The 19,343-nt window shown below is 45.6% G+C and overlaps 2 protein-coding genes across 2 annotated transcripts in view; both read left to right on the plus strand.

The window, feature by feature from the left end:
• Nucleotides 1-1,263, plus strand: part of ELN (elastin) — a 51,888-nt gene extending 50,625 nt beyond the window's left edge. The window contains exon 30 of the mRNA XM_070931972.1: nt 471-1,263. Coding sequence (XP_070788073.1) covers nt 471-496 — 26 coding nt within the window. The 3' untranslated portion in view covers nt 497-1,263. The remainder of the gene's footprint in view (nt 1-470) is intronic.
• Nucleotides 1,264-7,829: 6,566 nt separating this feature from the next.
• Nucleotides 7,830-19,343, plus strand: part of LIMK1 (LIM domain kinase 1) — a 50,154-nt gene continuing 38,640 nt past the window's right edge. Inside the window, exons 1-2 of the mRNA XM_070946427.1 lie at nt 7,830-7,887; nt 10,059-10,155. Of these exons, the coding sequence (XP_070802528.1) occupies nt 7,830-7,887; nt 10,059-10,155 (155 nt within the window). The remainder of the gene's footprint in view (nt 7,888-10,058; nt 10,156-19,343) is intronic.

Below are 19,343 nucleotides of genomic sequence, written 5' to 3' on the forward strand. Positions count from 1 at the left end.
ATAGTAGTGCAGATTTAGTGAATAGTTTGACAGTGTTGAGGGAATTATTTGTTTAGCAGAGCGATGGCATTTGGGAAAAAACTGTTCTTGTGTCTAGTTGTTTTGGTGTGCAGTTCTCTAGAGCGTCGTTTTGAGGGTAGGAGTTGAAACAGTTTATGTCCAGGATGCGAGGGGGTCTGTAAATATTTTCACAGCCCTCTTTTTGACTCATGCAAATAACCAAGTTCAGAGAGCACCAAGAATGCCACAGTTCAGCCTTGAGCTACAAAGTATTTTTCTTCTGTTGGAAGTTGAACACGTCCAAATAAAATAACTAGGCCTTCAACAAACCCGGTTAAGAATGTTGCATCCACCCAAGCCAAGGTCAGAATCCTCAGGGCCATTCATTTCTGATTGGCAAGTCCCTTTGGCCCCTATCAGCCATCTGCTGGACGACTTGGTCATTCTATCTCTCTCTCTTCTGATTTCAGGAGGAGTCGGCCGGAAGAGGAAGTAGCCCAGACCGACAGCCTACCATTCACCTCATGAACTTTGGTGCTACTGCCTGGTCTCGAATGTACCCCCACCCCACCCCTGAGAAAAGCAGAGATTCCACCACCACCGCTGCCAACACAGCCCCATGCCTTGCCACCCCCCGGCTGGCCCCCCTCCCTCTCACTGGTGCTACAACCATCCCACAGGGAGCGTCCCTGCCTTCAGCTCCCTGGGGCCCTTTGGTGCTGCAGCCTAGGAGGGCTGCTTTCAGAGGGGGCGGCCTGAGCACTTTAACCCACTCCTGAGCCCCGCGCCCACAAGTGGGGGGACAGGAGCCATCGGCCAGCTGGCCCTGCTTCTTCCCTGGTCTCTCTCTGCTGGCTCCTCTTTGGATCTAAGTGTGTGTGGGGGGACACCCCTCGTTTTGCCGTGAGCCCCATGCCAGGCCATTCTTCCCTTCCCCCTGAACACACTGCCTCCGCTTGGAGGGGAGCAGCTCAGGCCAAGCTGTCAGCGCCAATGGGATTAGCCTTAATCCTGGAGCTTCTGCTGGCTGCCAGGCTCGGGTGGATTAGCACGGCCAGGCCACAGCATCCGTTCCATTCCTAACGTGGACGCCGGCATGACATCGTACAGCTCCCAATGATCGGGCTGGCCAGGGACCCCTGTACATGACCAGCCAACCTACTCCACATCTTCATGTTTAATCACTTTGGTGTAACTGGGATGGGACACTTTTTATAAAGAAGAACAGTAACTGCTTTCCAAAAAAAAATAAAATAAATAAAACCTGACTAATAAATAATGTTTTAAAGGTAATCTCTCTCTCTCTCTTTCTCTTGTTGCTATTTTCAGAAAAGAGATAGTAGCCTTTGACTTACATCCATTTCTTTAGCGACTGTTCAAAGTTACGACAGCATCCAAAAAAAGTTACTTACAACCAGTACTCCTCACCCTTGCAACCATAGCAGCGTCTCCATGAGTCACATGATCAAAATTTGGGTGCTGGGCAACCTGCAGGTATTTACAAGGGTTGCAGCAGCCAACATAGTCACGTGATTGCTATTTGCAGTCCTTCTAGCCGGCTTCCAACAAGCAAAGTCAATGGGGGAAGTTGGATTCACTTAACAACTGTGGCAAAAAAGGTAGTAATATCAGGTGTAACAACAGAACGCAATGGAAATTTTGGTCTCGGTTGTGGTCAGAGGTTGAGGACTACCTGTATATTTTCCAAATGGACTCACTTGATCATATCTGGATCGAATTTCCCAATATCCCTTGATAGCAGAATGCAGTTGCTCCAGCAACCCTGCGGTATGTTTAGTCCTTGGTCTTAAACAAAGCAAAAACCACCCACACATAATATGAACACATTTATCCTGTTATTGTGGCTGATTTTTTTTAATAATTCACATTCAAGAGTGTAGCTGCTATTGGAAATATTAATTCCTGCTCTCCTTACTTTCTGCTTCAGTTAACACTGCAACCTTATTAATACAGGCAGTCCTTGAAGTACAGCCACAACTGAGCCCAACATTCCTGTTGCTAAGTGAGGCATTTTAAGTGAGTTTTGCTGGATTTTACAACCTTTCTTGCCACGGTTGTTAAGTGAATCACTGAAGTTGTTAAGTGAATCACTAAAGTTGTTAAGTGAATCTGGCTTCCCCATTGACTTTACTTGTCAGAAGGTCATAAAAAGGGATTATATGACTCCAGGACACTGCAATCGTCATAAATAGGATTCAGTTGCCAAGCATCTGAATTTTCACCAGGGGGGGATTTGCAACCGTCGTTAAGTGTGAAAAACGGTCATAGGTTGCTTTTTTCAGTGCAATTGTAACTTCAAACAGTCACTAAATGAATTGTTGTCAGTTGCGGAGTACCTGTATCTGAATACTTATTATTAGAGTAAATTATTCTACATGTCTTAGAGCATGTTTAGCCTAATTATCAAACAATGCATGTTCTGGGTTAGCAGAATGTACTGTGCCAAAACCTAACCAAACAAGCAAGGACATACATAGCATTTTTGGCTCAGGTGTTGGGGCCAGAATGAGTTCGTGCCTGCAGGATCATAATAAATGTCATTTCCTTAATCACCATCGATGGTTGTTTACCGATTTTAACTGAAATTATTTCATTTTTGTATCTTGTTTATTGAACCCCACCCAGAATTGCGGTGTTCAAGTGGGGGGGAGGGGCATATAAATTTATCCAATGAATAAATGTTAACATACACGCATACACTGAGCGAATATAGTCATTATGTTTTCAGTCATCTTTCTTTTAATACAAATCCAGCCACGGCGATGTCTCATGACTCTCATAGATTTTAAAAATAACACAGATAAGTACACATGTGAAGTGGAGGTGTTTATAATGACGAAGAGGCATTATAAGTAATTGGAACCACATGTTTTAGGGTAGCATATCTGATGGTGGGAACTGATAAGTTTCTTGTCTTGTGTACTTTCTCGAAGTTTCTGGTTGGCCATGATTAGAAGTACAGTAGAATGCTGGATTAGATAAGAATAAGACAAGGTAAAATGTACCCTGTTTCCCCGAAAATAAGACATCCTCTGATAATAAGCCCAATCGGGCTTTTGAGCACATGAACTAAAATAAGTCTCCCCCCAAAAAATAAGCCCTCCCCAAAAATATTTAAACACAGAGCTAGAAATCAGGTAAGACGGCAAGAGGAGCCCCATCTTGCTCCATGCGTCCCAAAATAATAAGACCTCCCCAAAAATAAGGCCAAGTGCTTATTTCAGGGTTCAACAAAATATAAGATAGGGTCTTATTTTCAGGGAAACACAATATCATGCTATCAAATGGATCCTCTGTATGAAGAGGCAGTATATAAAAATTGTGCTAAAGAAAAATCTTTTCAAATAAGACTTTTTAGAGCAACTGAGAACAGCACAGGCAGCAGGAAGGTGCAAGAAGATACTGCCAGTGAAACAGGCATCCTCTTATAGTTAAGAAAGAGTTGTTATATAATGTGAGATGGAGCAATCTATAGTTTATATCATGAAAAAGAGAATAAACAGGTAATCCTTGATTTACAACAGTTCATTTAGTGACCAAAGTTACAAAAGCACTGAAAAAAGTGTCTTATGTCCGTTTTTCATACTTACAATCCTTGCAGCATCCCCATGATCATGTGAACAAAATTCAGACCAGCTTGGCAACTGGTTCATGCTTATGACCGTCGCTGTGTCCCAAGGTCATGCGATCACCTTTCGCGATTTTCTGACAAGCAAAGTCAATGGGAAAGCGAGATTCACTTAACAACTGGGTTACAACTTGCCAACTGCAGTGAGTCACTTAACAACAAGTGGCAAGGAAGGTTGTAAAACGGGGCAAAGCTCACTTAACAAATGTCTTACTTAATGACATACATTTTATGCTCAGTTGAGGCCGTAAGTTGAGGACTACCTGTACTTCTCTGCAAAAACTGTATAGAGCAAAATTGCACTTGAATGTATTAGGCGTCTGGTAGTTTCCATGTAATTTCCTTTTCAAACTTAACGAAATATATTGAAAGGCATAAACTTTCATAAATTGCAGCTCACATCACATATCAAATATGTCTTTTTGATTACACAATATCATCCTAACCCACACTGTACAACTGCACTGTACAACCAGCATACTTTCAACTTACCACTATTTGTTTAGCAACCATTCAAAGTTACATTGGCACTGAAAAATGTGATTTATACATGGTTTTTACACTTACGACTTACACTTACACATACACTTATGACCCCCACAGTATCCCCACAGTCCCATGATTAAAATTTGGTAACCAGCATGTATTTTTGATAGCTGCAGAATGCCAAGGTTATGCGATCACCATTCGCAACTGTCCCAGCCAGCTTCTGACAAGCAAAGTCAACGTGGGAGGCCAGATTCACTTAACGACTGCATAATTCACTTAGCAACTGCAGCGAATCACCTAACAACCACAGCAAAAAAAAGGTCACAAAATTGAGCGCCACTCACTTAAAAAGACCCTTGCTTAACAACAGCAATTCTGGTCCCAACTGTAGTCACACATTGTGGATTACCTGTACACAAGAAGGAAGAATCCATGCCACATCAGGTACAGAAAAGAACGTTTTTCTGTTCCCAGATAAAGGAACTGTGAGTTGCTACATGGCTTTCTGAATGTGTGTAATTTGAAAAGTGTTGGGTTCCCAGCTGGAGTGTAGGAATGCAAACATTTTACAACAGTAATCCAGAGCACAGAAGAGCCGATTCCTGAATTCAGACTTTTTCTGGATTTACATAAATTAACTGAAATAACCAAACAGGCTGGGTTTGCACCAGAAGTGGGTTTCAGCAGGTTCTGACCAGTTCTGGAGAACCGGTAGCAGAAATTTTGAGTAGTTCGGAGAACTGGTAGTAAAAATTCTGACTGGCCCTGTCCCCATCTATTCTCTGCCTCCCAAGTCCCAGCTGATTGGGAAAAAATGGGGATTTTGCAGTAACCTTCCCCTGGATTGGGGTGGGAATGGAGATTTTACAGTATCCTTCCTCTGCCATGCCCACCAAGCCGTGCTGCACCTACCAAGCTACACCCACAGAATGGGTAGTAAAAAAATTTTAAACCCACCACCGATTTGCACATATTAAGCTTCAAAGCAAAACCTATCCAAGTTTTCATATTATGCAAGTAAAGTTGCTAAGCCTTTACTTGACACCGTAAATGAACTTTGTGAGCTCAGCCTGCATGTGGTTTGAATCTTTGATGGTTCTGCTTCTTTGTAATTCTGGGATCATCTCCAGCTCTGAGGGTATACTCAGGATTTACTGTACTTACTTTCCATAGCCAGGAACTACGCAGGAAATTTAACTGCAGTTAATTCTAACAAATAAATACTGCCTAGCTAAGTCAAATCATATACAGGTAGTCCTTGACTTATGACTGCAATTGAGCCCAACATGTCCATTGCTAAGCAAGGCAGTTATAAAATGAGCTTTGCCCCAAATCACTGCAGTTATTAAACAAACCACGTGGTCATTAAGGAAATCTGGCTTCCCCCATTGACTTTGCTTGTCAGAAGTCAGCTGGCAAACTTACAAATGGTGATCATGTGACCCCAGGTCAGTGCAGCTGTCATAATACATACCAGTTGCCAAGTATCCAAATTTAGATCACATGAAGGTGGGGATGGTACTATGTTCGTAAGTGTGAAAAATGGGCGTAAGTCACTTTTGTCAATGTTGTAACTTCGGACAGTTACTAAACAAATGGTTGTAAATTGAGGACTACCTGTATGTTCTACCCCAGCTACGGACCCCAAAGAACGCAGCACACACAAAGTTTGTATAAACTTTAGTTTACTAAATTAAATCAGTCTTTTTCAAACAGAGGCTGTTAATTAATTTTCTTAACAGCCTATAAGAATCCAAAGAATAAATAATCATAATCTTACTATGATTGGCAGAAAGCCCAGAAGCAATTTGCAGGAAACTGATAAAAGAACTAAGATCAAGACGCAAAGGAGTTGTTCCCTGCAAATTGCCTCAGTCATCGTCCTTCTTTAAATAGGCTAAGGGAGTGGCCAATTAGCCCCAAGCCTTACTCTTGAGGAGACCTCCTCCTGAGGAGCCACTCCTGCCTTTTGGCAGCTCTGCGCGCCCGTGCATCTTCATCCTCTTCACTTATGGAAGCTTCTGGAGGTTCTGAAGGCCCTGGCTGAATCCCTGCCTCTGGCACTACATCTTTTCCAGCCTCATTGTCCGACTTGAGTGCCAGTTGCACAGGCTGCTGGCGCAGCACCACACCTGCCTCCTCGCTGTCGGAATCAATTACTAGCTGCACAGGCCACTGACGGGCTACAACACCGTATTACAAATAAGCATGCTGCGCGAAGGTGGATGTCATGTATTTCCTTTAGTTTAACCTACCTCGAAGGATTGTTGTGAAGGTGCAAAAGGGGAACACACTGTTTCCCTGCAGCGGCAGAAGCCATCAACTCAAATCCACTTACTATTAGTACAGATGACAGGTAATCCTCAATTTACGACCCCAATTGACCCCAACATTTCTGCTGCTTAAGCGAAACATTTGTCAAGTGAATTTTGCCCCATTTTTACAATCTTCCTTGCCACGGTTGTTAGGTGAATCAGGCTTCCACGTTGATTTTGGGTTCTCAGGAGGTCGCCAAAGAGGATCACATGACCCCGGGGCACACTGCAACATCATCAATATGTGTCAGTTGCCAAGCATCCAAATTTTGATCTCCTGACCGCGGGGACGCCCCAACGATCCTAAGTGCGAAAAACGGTCATAAGTCCCTTTTTTTCAGGGCCCTTGTAACTTTGAACGGCCACTAAAAGAACCGTTGTAAATCAAGGACTACCTTTATTGGGGGTAAAGTGAGAGTGGAAGTGATAACTGCTGAAAAAACAAACACCTTTCCCCAAATTGCACACCTCTCCTACCCCCCCCCCCCCGAAAGCCGGCACCAGAGTTTTTCTTCCACAAGTAGCCCAGAAGTTGTCCTGGCTTCACCGCAGGCCTTTCAGGGACAGCCTGGGCAATCCGGGGCTCCCCCCCCCCCTTTTTTTTTTTAAGTAGGCTGTCTATGGAGATTCTCAGTCATCCAGGTCAACCCAAGTTGTCTCAAAGATGCTTCCCCCCCACCCAAAAAAAGTGGCAACTGGACTTTCTGGTTATTCTTTGAAGACCTTTCGCTTCTCATCCAAGAACTCGCTTTTTGTAGCTGGGATGAAGATGGTTTTTCCCACCCCTTCGATCCTAACCAGTTTTTTTGTTTTTTGTATTTTTTATAAAAATCTTCGAGAAGTGCCTGTCAGGCGCTCCCCAGGCAGACTGATGCCCGGATCCTCCTCGTACCTTCTTCTTCTTCCTCCTCCTCCTCCTCCGACTGGCCGCAAGCCCGGGACATCGCTCCCCCTTCCCTCCATCCCCCCCCCCACCACCACCACGCCACGAGCTCCTGCAGCCGGCGAGCGGGGAGGGGCCAAGCCTCCAGGCATTGGCTCGCCCGCCGCTCTGCATTGGCTGGAAGAGATGGGGAGGGGAGGGGGGGTCCGCTCGCTTGCTTGCTTGCTCGCTCGCTCGCGCGCTCTTCTCTTTAGACCCGCCTCCCTCCCTCCCTCCCTCTCTCTCTCTCTCTCCCCCCCCCCGCCCCGTTTTCCCAGCGCTGCCTCGTAGTCGGCCCGGGTGAGTCTGCAGCCGGCGTAGTCAGCCCGCTCGCCCGCCCTGCCCCCTCCGTTGCGCCGCCGGGCCGGAGGTGGAGACGCCGCCGCTGCTGCCGCCGCCGCCACCGCCGTGCTGCTACTGCTACTGCCTAACCGGGCCAGGCGGGGGCGGTTGCATGAGGTTGATGCTGCTGTGCTGCACTTGGAGGGACGAGCCCATGGGAGAGGACGAAGGTGGGTCGGGAGATTTTTTTTTTTTTCCCTGCGCCCTCCTCCCTCCTTCCCTCCCTCCCTCAACCACCGGCCTGTTTCCTCAGGGAGGGAGGGAGGGAGCGGGGAGCGATCTCTTGAAGGCTGCAATCCTCCGCAGGTGACCTTGAGTCCCTCCGGGAACTGAGCTGCCTTGACCCCCCCCGCCCCCCGCTGCGTTTTACCCGCAAGACATTCACGCGAGCGGGCATTCGCACGTGGAACTACTAAGCCAGCTCTCGTATGCGTTTCCCCCTCCTCCTCCTCCTCCCCCCCCCGACCCCGCGCTGTGCCTTGCGGGTTGTGTGGTGGTGATGGTGAGGGGGGGGAGTGGGGGACTTGGCAGGCCCATGTCGGAGAGATGCCCTTGGCACGTCGAAAGGGGACCTTGACGCAATCCTCCCCCCCCCCCTTGCTTTTCTTCGCCTATTGCCTCCCCGCACTCATCCCCCCCCCCAATTTCATTCGTCTCGAAACTAGTTTTAGCGCAAAAACTAAAATAAATAAATAAATAAATAAAAATAATGTAGGGGGTCTCTCTGCGAGCAGGTATGGAAGGCCTTTTCTCCTCCCGTTCAGCCACGGAATTCCTACTTGGGATACTTTCCAACTGAAACAAAAAAGGCAAGGCAAAGGAGCTGACAAAATTTAAAAGAAAAAAAATCTATATCCATTTCAAATCCCTCCTCATCCCGTGGGTGCTGTCCAGGGTGCTGCCTGGACTTAGTCTCCCGATGCCATTTCCCTCCCAAGAACAAATGACCCCTAGTTAGCTAAGGGGCAGGGGGAAGAAATTCTTGCCCGAGCTGAATGAAGGGCTCAATGCTCACCCCTCTTCTTTTACTGGATGTTTTTCAGCAGGATGCTTTCGGTGGTATTATAACTTTGGGACTAATTCTCCCCTTTTAGACATTTTTTTTTCTTGTACTGTGTACTGTAACTTACACTGTAACGTAAGAGCTGGTTTGAAATGATATTGTTAATAAGATGCAGATCTAACAGCAGGACTTGGGTTTTTTTTTTTTTTCCTTCAGTCCTTCTTCATTCTTCCCATCCTTTTGACCCCATGCTAAAATAGAGGGCTTGGGGCAGGAGTTAATGCCATTTATAGAAAGTGAAGCAATGAGAGGTAACTCCGTACATGCTTCAAGGCACTTTTGCTCTTGTGGTGGATGATTGGATCCACCACCGCCACAACTGGTTTGGAGGTTTTACTTCCCATTTATGTGATTGGCAAAGACAAATATAAGTAGAGATCCCCTTGTTTCTTTGCAGCTGTCCTTCACCTTCTCATGCTAGAAGGTGAAGTGGGGGATAATGCTGTTGTTACAGAATGGAAAATCAATCATTTTTCACCAGACATTGATCCAAAAGTCAGAAAAGCACCTTCTGCACAAGGTTGTGGTCGTGAAACCCTTTGGGACCAGCAAAATTGCCTCTCCCCTCTGGCAGGCAACTGCTCTCATTTCATCCCTAAAGAAACAAGGAATATTTATTTGTCTGTCTGTCTGTCTGTCTATCTATCTATCTATCTATCTATCTATCTATCTATCTATCTATCTCTATCTTTCTCTCTATCTCTCTTTCTCTCTTTCTCTCTACCTACTACCTACTTACCTACCTACCTATTTATTTATTTATTTATCTATATCTATCTATATCTATCATCTATCTATCTATCTACCTACCTACCTATCTATCTATATCCATCCATCCATCTAATATCTCATTTCACAGAATAAGCGATTCTGGATGGCTTACAATAAGTTACAACACATTCTCCTCTTTTCTGCACTTCTCTTCTTAAAGGAAGGGGAGGATAATCATGGCTCTGCTTTGGGGGAAAAAGACACTAAGAAGCTAGAAGCTGCAGGCTCAGCTCGAGGTTTTTGATGGATAAAACCTTTTGCATGTTCTCAGAGGCACTCTGCTTTGCATTAGATTCCCATTCTATATTTTGGCAAGGACTGTCTCAAAAGAATTGAATGTTTAGAGTTAACCCAAGAGCCTGGGAAGTTGAGAGAGGAAAAAGGACCAACACTTGCACTTTTTAACTTTTAATGGCTAAGTCTGATGTCAGAGTTATACTGCTCCAGCTGAGTTGCCTCTCTAGGCTGCAGAAAATTACCTCTTATTACCTCTTTTGTGTTCCCCAGGAAGTGACCTGCCAATATGTGCCAGTTGCAGCCACAGCATCTACGACGGTCAGTACTTGCAAGCCCTGAACGCGGATTGGCATGCCAGCTGTTTCAGGTAGGGGGGTCTTTGTGATGACTGCGGCCTGCCGGGTCTAGAACAGGGCTATCAAACTGGTGGCCCCACGGGCCAGATGCATCACACGTAGGCCATGCCCACCCTACCCCAGCCCCTGCAAAGGAAAAAAACATTGCAATACATTGCAATACATCATGTGACATGATTGAGTTTGACACCCATGGTCTAGAGGGAAGGTTTTGCTGCAGAGGTTTATCTCCTTGGCTATGAGCCCAAAGGAAGGAGGGCATGTAGAGATCCATACCAATGTCAAAATTGCCCATCTGAATCATTCTATGACATCTAGAACAGTGGTTTCCAACCTTGGCAACTTTAAGACTTGTAGACTTCAACTCGCAAAGCTGGCTGAGGAATTCTGTGTGTTGAAGTCCACAAGTCTTAAAGTTCCCATGGTTGGAGACCCCAGATCTAGAATGTGGTTATGTAAAGTGAGAAAAAGCACCCAGATGGATAGACTGCATGGGTCCTGGTTAGTTTTTTGAGTAACAGCAGTTGTTCTCTATTTGTCAGCTCTAATAGCTCCAACTGATTTACAGGGAAGGAGATCTCTCATTTTATTTTACTGGAAATAAGGTTGAGCTGATCGATAACAGCTGGGCCAGATCCATCCAGTGAGGCAACTGATCAAGGATGAATCTGATTCCCCAGTTGTCAAACAATTTAACTACTATTATCACTCCAGTGAACCAAATAGGCTGATTCACACAACATGCTAAAGCACAAGCAAGCAAGAAGTAAGCAAGCAATTGTCCTGGTGTGGTCTCTATAAATTGGCCTAATATCTATTAAAGCCATTCTAAATTAGTGATCACCATCATTTCTTGTAGCAGTTTCTAGGTCTTACCATGGTGGGAACAGTGATCAAGTACTCTTGACCTGAGTTGTGTTCATGATTGCTCAGTTACTTAGAATTACAGTCCCAACGATGTAATCCAACCCTGGATGAAATATTAGCCTTGATATATTTTAGCAGAAAAAGTGCAATTCTGCCTTTTTCTGAGAAATAAGAAGGGAGAGTATATTCATGACATCCTAGGTATCAGCCAATCGATGCTTTGCTCAAGCTGAACTGCATTTCAAACAAGCACAGCTGCTGCTTCAGGCCTTGTGCCTGGGAGAGAAGATGCTTTTGTCATGTTAAACGCTGAATTTTAAAGCCTGCATGTTAAAGACTGTCCAGTTATATTCTATGTTCAAAATCTAACAAAATGTTCCAGTCCTTTGGCCCTCGCTGGCATATCCTGGATGTTTCTTTGTTGGATGCAACGTACTCAAAAGGCACCTCAAATTATGGCATAATATTAAACTTAAGCTAGGAAGAAGAGATGCCACAGACTAGGAATAACAAGCAGATAGTATTTGGGTTTGTGTTATGCAACTTTGCCAGCCATGCTGGCAGGCTTTTGCATTGCTCACCGCAGTAAAAGACATCCCATAGTGCCGGTTTTTGGAAGGGTGCCAATAAATTTGAATTAGGAAGTACCCTTGCTTTGAAAATCCCCTTAGTCTTCCAAGAAAGTAACTTCCATGCACCGTTGCTCCATCTGAACAAGGAGGTTAGAGGGCTTCCCGCTTTTGTAAATGGCTGGTGACATCTGCTTGACATGTTTAACTGGTTATTTCAGAGTGTTGTGCAAATATTTCTGGACCAGAATCAGGGCCAGAATAAATACCTTCATATAACCTTGCCTTGTGTTGGATTCATATTGTGCGAATGAAGAACAGAGAATTAAGTAGCACTATAAAATCTGGCTGACCACTAGATGACACTAAAGGCAGTCTTCTTATTTGTTTGTTGCCTTCCAGCGGTTGTCTTCGTGTCTGCATCTCTGTTCTGATAGCCCTAAACGGAATCTCCCTTTTGACCTTGGGACATAGAAATAGAAGTTTAAAGCAGTTGGGGGGAAAACAGGGCTATTTTTTCAAGTTTCTTTACTTTTTCTTCCTAAGGGCAAGGGATTTTCCCCTCTGTGCCATCCTCTGCTGGCTTCAGCCCTGATTTATCACCGTGGGGTTTTTTTTTTTTTTGGTAGCTAAAAAAGATGTTGAGAACTGTAGCTGCACAGGAGCCTGGGATGCCAGCCAAGATGGCTGCTTCCTATTGCATTGAAGAAGTTGCTCTTTTCATTCATCATCTGCCATTGGATCATCAGGTAGATCACTTTCCTGCAAGCAGCAGCAGCAACAGGCTCAATCTGCTCTTTTGTGAATACAAAATCAAGTGGTTTTTTTCCCCCCTCTTGTTGAGTATATTGTGCAAACCCAGCCTATTGGTTTACAGTCAATAACTTGTGTGAATGCCCCCTCCAGAAAATTGACCAGGTTAAATGTGTTGTGTGAATGCATAACTGAGTCACACAACATAATCCCTTTTACTCAGAAGTAGGAATTGATTTGCAGATATCCTCTCTGAAATGTCTGTGGATTAATTGGAGGAACTGGTTAATTTTAAAGCAGGAGCTGTTTTAAGATCTGAACCAAGAAAATTTTTGCTGCCTGTGGCATGTAAAATGATTTAGGGAAAATAGATATTCTCCATCGCAACTAAAGGGACTGCCCCTTTAAATTCTGAACCCTTACATTACGTCTCCCTTTAACAAACCTTTCAAAATAGGCGTGAGATTTTGGATAATATCAAACAAGAGAGGTCTCCCCCCCCAAAGGCTGATGTGTGAAGTTCATTAGAATCAGTAGACTCCAAATGCAAGTAAACTGTATCATAGGTAGTGGAGATGGATAGAAGAACCAGCAATGAAGAAAGAGAGGTTCCTTCCTATCTTCTGCTCTCCTGTATAAAATAATTGTGCTGGCTGCTGTATGTAATTGGCAAACTCCAAGCTTTGGAGAAAAGCCTTCATGCTTTAGGAGCCCAATATTTGAGAGAGTACCTCTCCAGGAAAGACTAATCTCAACCCTGAAATCTACGGGGGGGGGGGGGGGGGGGGGGGTTGGGGTTATTTAATCAATCAAATTTTCCCCTCAGGGCAAATTTTTCCCCTCAGGGCTCCAAGGTTAAGAGAGGCCAGGGGTGGGCTTCAAAAATTTTAGCAAGGGGTTCTCTGCTTGGTTGCTGGGTGGGCATGGCCATGGTGGGTGCGGCCTAGTCGGTCTCCTGCACCATGGCGGGGTGGCTTTTTGCCCTCCCTGGGCTCCGGAGGCCCTTTGGAGGCAGGAAACAGGCCCATTTCCGCCTTCCTGAACTTCCGGTAGGCCCGTTTTTCTCCCTCCCAAAGACTCCGTGCACGCCCTGCATGTACCTGCATCCAAAACAGGCCTCGTGGGGACTCCTGGGAGGGGCGGGATGGGTGGGGCGACCAGGAGTGGGATTTGAGGGTTCTCTGAACTGCACAGAATCTTAGCTAGAGGTTCTCCTGAACCCCTGCGAATCCCCAGCAGCCCACCCCTGAAAGAGGTACGTTGGGATGCAGGACATGGCCTTGATTGCTCTGGCTACTTTTGCAGGCCACACCAGGCCTGTCTTTCTCAACTTTTCAGCATAAAAGAAGCCTCTGGCTTTTGACTCTCATGATCAGCGTGTAACATCTACAGTTTAACTTTGTCTTTTATCCCTTCAGCACTCCGTATGGCTTCATTGACACAATATCTTGACCTGCTTACTCAAGTCACTCATTTAGAGGGTGCATGTAGTCCAGGGAATCATAAAGTCTCATAGCTTGGATTACTATAACATATTAGCTTCATCATGGTAAAAACTAAGCAAGGCATTCGATCCATGAACAGATGTTAGCGAAGCATGTTTTCTGAACATAACTTAGTGATATCATTGGGATGGTTACTGTGTGCTGTAAATGAAGTTCTTACCGTATTTATTTTAGTCGTCTGTCTTGCCTTTTATGTGGATTGTAACCTGCCATAAGATCTGGGCTATAAATATTTAAAATAAGTAGCTTTGTTTCCTTGTTGGGAGGCGTGGGGTGAGTGTAGACCCATACCCTTCTTCTGTTTCTTGATTCCTGCTCTCTGTTCTTGGTTTTGCATCCCCCACCCAGTCACTCCTTCCTCTTTCATATGACTGGGGCTGAGCAACTACTAATAGCGATAGCAGCAGCTGGTTAACACAAAGAGTTGGCTTGCCTGCTACGCATTAGCTGGAGGACCTCCTGAGTCCTCTGGCTTGCAATTCTTTGCTTGTTCAGCATTAATCTGAGTCCCAGAGTCCCAAGCTAATCTGCTTGAGGCCTGTCTCCTTTCTGTCATCTGGCCGGAAATAAAACAACCACTCTCTCACACCCACACTCGGGAGAACGCAGCTCAAGGGAGGATGCGGGTGGGGGGTGGTGTGGAGAAGCTGAACGAGTGCTGTGGATGGATAACATTATGTGTCAACGTGTGCTGGTGATATTCCCGTATCCCAGACTGCTGCTTTGGTAGTTGAAAAGGCACCGAGGAAGCCAAAATGGTAGGGGTTGTTGATTGATAGAGGAGCATCCTGGGCTGGGTTGGGCAGCGTTCCCTGGAGCTCGCATGGATTCAGCTGCGTATCCGTCGGTGAGGTTCTAACAGCCGGACTTGGACTGCTCCGCTGCATTGGAGGGTTGGCGCTCAGAGGAAAAGTTGTGCAGAGAAGGCGTGCACGCAAAGGAAGTTCTGTCCCACTTTGTGATTACAAGACAGCTTCCTCCCTGCTGGTAGTTAGATAGCAGAACGGACGCCTGAGTCAGAGCAGTGGGTGCCGATCAAGGGGACAGTGCCACTATTTGTCACTCCCCTGCCTCTTTGGAGTAGGTGGACAATTGGAAGTTTCCAAAGGGTGCTGCAGAACCCTGAGCCCCTCTGGAGGCAAGGACCAACATGCCCCTGGTCGCCCTTTAAGTGCCATCAGTGGACAGGTGACAAGAAGGAAACTCTCCCAGCCATGCTGACCACTGTGCTGAAACGCAATCGCCTCCGGATGGCGAGAGCCAAGTAAGTTGCATTTGGCATTTGTACTTTCTGATAAATCTCTGACTGGCTGAGTTCTATGAGCCAAAAGGTTTTAGCAGGTTTGGGAATCAGAGTGAATAAACCAGTATCAGTGGGGGGGGTTGTTTTGTTTTTGTTTTAATTAAAATAGGACAAAGCATTTTAGCAAAGAGTTGGGACGTGCAAAAGCTTTCAGTTCTGTTCTGATCATTTGTTATGATGTTCCCAGTGCTCTGTTAGATGCTTGGCAGATCCAAGGGGGTTTTGCAGTTGATGATGAAGTTTCCAGCCCGCAGCTGAAGGACAGCAAAAGTTCACATCCCTGTGCAAGGGAAGGCCATATTTTATTACCCCCACAACGAAGGGAGGGCTAGATCTCTTGCATCAGTGCTGCTTTGCATTATTTGCTTTGTTATGCAGCGCATATCTTTTTGCTCAAGAAGCTCATAATCAAATCTACAGTTCTCTGCCCCAAGGACCTTGCAAATTATGTTTGACAGTGAGCAAAATGGGAGAGTGGAAAAGATGAAAGGGTGGCACAGCAAATGATTGCAATGCCCTGCACTTAATTTTAACTTCAGATACAGGCAAGAATAAAAGAGCGAAGAAGAGAGCTTTATAGAAATCATGACTTTATTTGAAATAGGAACCAGAAAACACTTGCAAGCACAACATTCTTGGCTTTGCAATCATCTGTTCTTCATATCTTTCAAAAAATGCAGGACTTGCTGGTGATGCAGCCATGGTTTCTGGCATCACTTATATTTTTTTAAGAGGGAAGAAGTTGGTATTACAAAAAAAAAATATATGGTGTGTAAAGATCCATTGGGGAGCCTTGTGTGTTTCCACAAGCAGTGACACAAACTTGTTGCCTAGCAGGCAGTTAGATCCTCTTGGTTGGATCCTTTTAACCTTATGGTGAAGGCATCAGTTGGAGACCATGAGTTCTAGACCTGCCTAAGGCATGAAAGCCAGCTGGATGATTTTGGGTCAGTCGCTCTCTGTCAGCCCAGTCTGCCTCACAGGGTTGTTGTGGGGAAAATAGGAGGGGAAAGGAGTATTAGCCACAGTGGGGCAGTGGTTTGAATGCAGTGCAGGCTATTTCTGCTGACTGCTGGCTGCTTGCAATTTGACAGATCGAATCTCACCAGGCTCAAGGTTGACTCAGCCTTCCATTCTTCTGAGGCTGGTAAAATGAGGACCCAGATTGTTAGGGGCAATATGCTGACTCTGTAAAACCGCTTAGAGAGGGCTGTAAAAGCACTGTGAAGCAGTATATAAGTCTAAGTGCTATTGCTATTAGGTATGTTCATCACGTTGAGTTATTACAGGATACAAAAAATCTAAATACCGCTCTCTGTCTTAATTGTAGTTAAGATTACAATAATTATAGTACTAGCAATAGCACTTAGACTTATATACCGCTTCATAGTGCTTTTACAGCCCTCTCTAAGCGGTTTACAGAGTCAGCCTATTGCCCCCAACAATCTGGGTCCTCATTTTACCCACCTCAGAAGGATGGAAGGCTGAGTCAACCTTGAGCTGGCATATTATCCTTGATCTTCTTTCTTGGATTTTCTTTCCTAGGAGGGGGTGGGGAGGCTGCCACTCAGAGAAGCAGGGGACATGAGTGTGGGAGAGGGCAGACCCAGCTTCTGGACTCCAGAGATAGTTGTGCGATGGTATTTGTTGCTGAGGAGCAATGCAGGGAGAGCATCTGGCCTTCCTTCCCTGTTCTTCGGATTTGGGAATCAGGATTAGGATTATTCTGTAGAACTGCTGTTATAGCCATGATAATTGGGAAAGCAAATGCAACTTTAAAAATTACATTTTTTAAAAAAAAACTGGGAGGAGTTGAAGAGGGGCTGCTGTCTGAGTTGTAACTTGTGGGCTTTTCTGAGGCTGTTAGGTGGAAAGGGTGTCTTGGTTCAAGAGATAAACCTTCAATTAGCACAATTGCCCACAGACATTTGGGGGGGTCCTTCATTAGAAACAGAACACTGGGCTAAAGCATTGAATGAAAGAGTAAGGATGTGATTCTGGTGTCGTTTCCTTGTGGTCTTGCAATTTCCTTCTGTGCTCATGCAAACTAGTCAGGGTTGTGTAGTAGTTGCGTCGGGGCTTGGTTGTGGCTCTTAGGAAACAAAAATTGGCTAACTGTGTCAGTAATCTATCCCACTGCTGTTATTCACGCAGCACACTTAGCCAGGTCATTCAACAACTCAATTTTCAGAGGTGCTCACAATAGGAGACTTGAACAATAAAAAAATATATAAACATAAATAAAGGAGGCTTATGCAGTATGCTAAGGCTCCTCCTCATAGAAATAATTAAAATATACAATACACCTGTAAAATATAGAGTAACTATGCAGCATTCTCCCTGAGAGCTCTTGAGGCCATTCCAACCTTTTTCTCCCCCCATTGAATGTCAATGGAAAAATTTCAGTGGAAAAAAAGTTCCATTGAAGCTCTTCCAACCCCGCCCCCATCCTGTCAGAACGAATCCCTCCATAGCCCCCACCATCCTGCCAGAACTGATGAAGCTTCTTGGAGGAAAAGTGAAATGTCCTCCTCCTCCTCCTCCTCCTCCTCCTTCCTCCTCCTCCTCCTCCTCCTCCTCCTCCTTCCTCCTCCTTCTCCTTCTTCTTCTTCTCCTCCTCCTCCTCCTCCTCCTTCCTCCTCCTTTTCCTTCTCCTCCTCCTCCTCCTCCTTCTTCTCCTCCTCCTCCTTCTCCTTCTCCTCCTCCTCCTTCCTCCTCCTTCTTCTCCTCTTCCTCCCCTCCTCCTCCTCCTCCTTCTTTTCCTCCTCCTCTCCTCCTCCTCCTCCTAATTCTTCTTCTTCTCCTCCTCCTCTTCCTCCCCTCCTCCTCCTTCTTCTTCTCCTCCTCTCCTCCTCCTCCTAATTCTTCTTCTTCTCCTCCTCCTTTTCCTCCCCTCCTCCTTCCTCCTCCTTCTCCTTCTTCTCCTCCTCCTTCTCCTCCTTCTCCTCCTCCTCCTTCCTCCTCCTTCTCCTTCTTCTTCTTCTTCTTCTCCTCCTCCTTCTTCTCCTCTTCCTCCCCTCCTCCTCCTCCTTCTCCTCCTCCTCCTCCTCCTTCTCCTCCTCCTCCTCCTTCTTCTCCTCTTCCTCCCCTCCTCCTCCTTCTTCTTCTCCTCCTCCTCTTCCTCCTCCTCCTCCTAATTCTTCTTCTTCTTGGAAAAGAAAAGAAAAAAACCCCAATCCAGTTGCCTTTTGAAAAAGCACTTTTGATACAGTAAACCTCTTCGTGTGGTATGCAAATGCAAGTTTCTAGTCTTTATTTGACCGCTTAAGGATGTTGTAGAAACACATTCAACATACAGGATAGATCTTCTCTCTCTTCAAGTCCTCCCCCCTCCCCCACCAGATCTTTAATTGTTCCACCAGAGGCTGTGCTGTCCTTGCCGACAAAGAGTGTAGCCCTGCCAAATACTAAGGGAAGCAGCGAGCGTGGTTGAGAGGGGAGCAGCTGTGCAAGGGTTAAACCAGCGAGCTTCTGGATTGGTTTAGCCGTCTTCTCTCTAGAGTTTGGGAAGTTCTGCAAGGGTGATGTAATGGGGTGGCCCCTGAGTGATGTCATTGCTACTTGGCATTCCCCGCCTGATTCCAGAAAGGTGGGTGGGCAGGAAAAAAAGGAGGGGAGCGAGTAACAGATGAAAGCACGCTGCGGATGAGTATCTTTAAAAAGCTTTAGGCTGTGCTAAAATGTTTAATAATTTAGGGGGAGGTTTCTACACTTCAGTCTTGGTTTTTTTCCTCCTATTGCTGACACAGAGCTAGAGGGGGACATTTTGCTGCTGGCTCAAGAAAGCCTCATAAAGAAAGTAGCATTATGATTGGGAGAGGCTTACTTACATCTGAAAGTGCACGCTGCCAGGATAGGTTTCTGCACACCGCCTTTTAGTCTGCATGTTACTTCAGACCCTAGTCTTAAACCATCCTGTCTAACCCAGATTTCCAGGCTACTGTAATGGCTATGCTGTAATCACTCCACGTATAGCTACTTAAATCCTAAAACTTTTTGGTACTTACCCAAGCCAGGATGCAAGCTGATCCATAGAGGTCCTAGAGCAGGGGTCTCCAACCTTGGCAACTTTAAGACTTGTGGACTTCAACTCCCAGAGTTCCTCAGCCAGCTTCGCTGGAAGTTGAAGTCCACAAGTCTTAACGTTGCCAAGGTTGGAGACCCCTGTACTAGACTGCTTCCCTTGTATGAAACATTCTAGG

Source organism: Pituophis catenifer, unplaced genomic scaffold, assembly GCF_029215685.1.
Source record: "Pituophis catenifer annectens isolate HBS135680 unplaced genomic scaffold, rPitCat1.0.hap2 SCAF_1, whole genome shotgun sequence".
NCBI classification, from domain to species: domain Eukaryota; kingdom Metazoa; phylum Chordata; class Lepidosauria; order Squamata; family Colubridae; genus Pituophis; species Pituophis catenifer.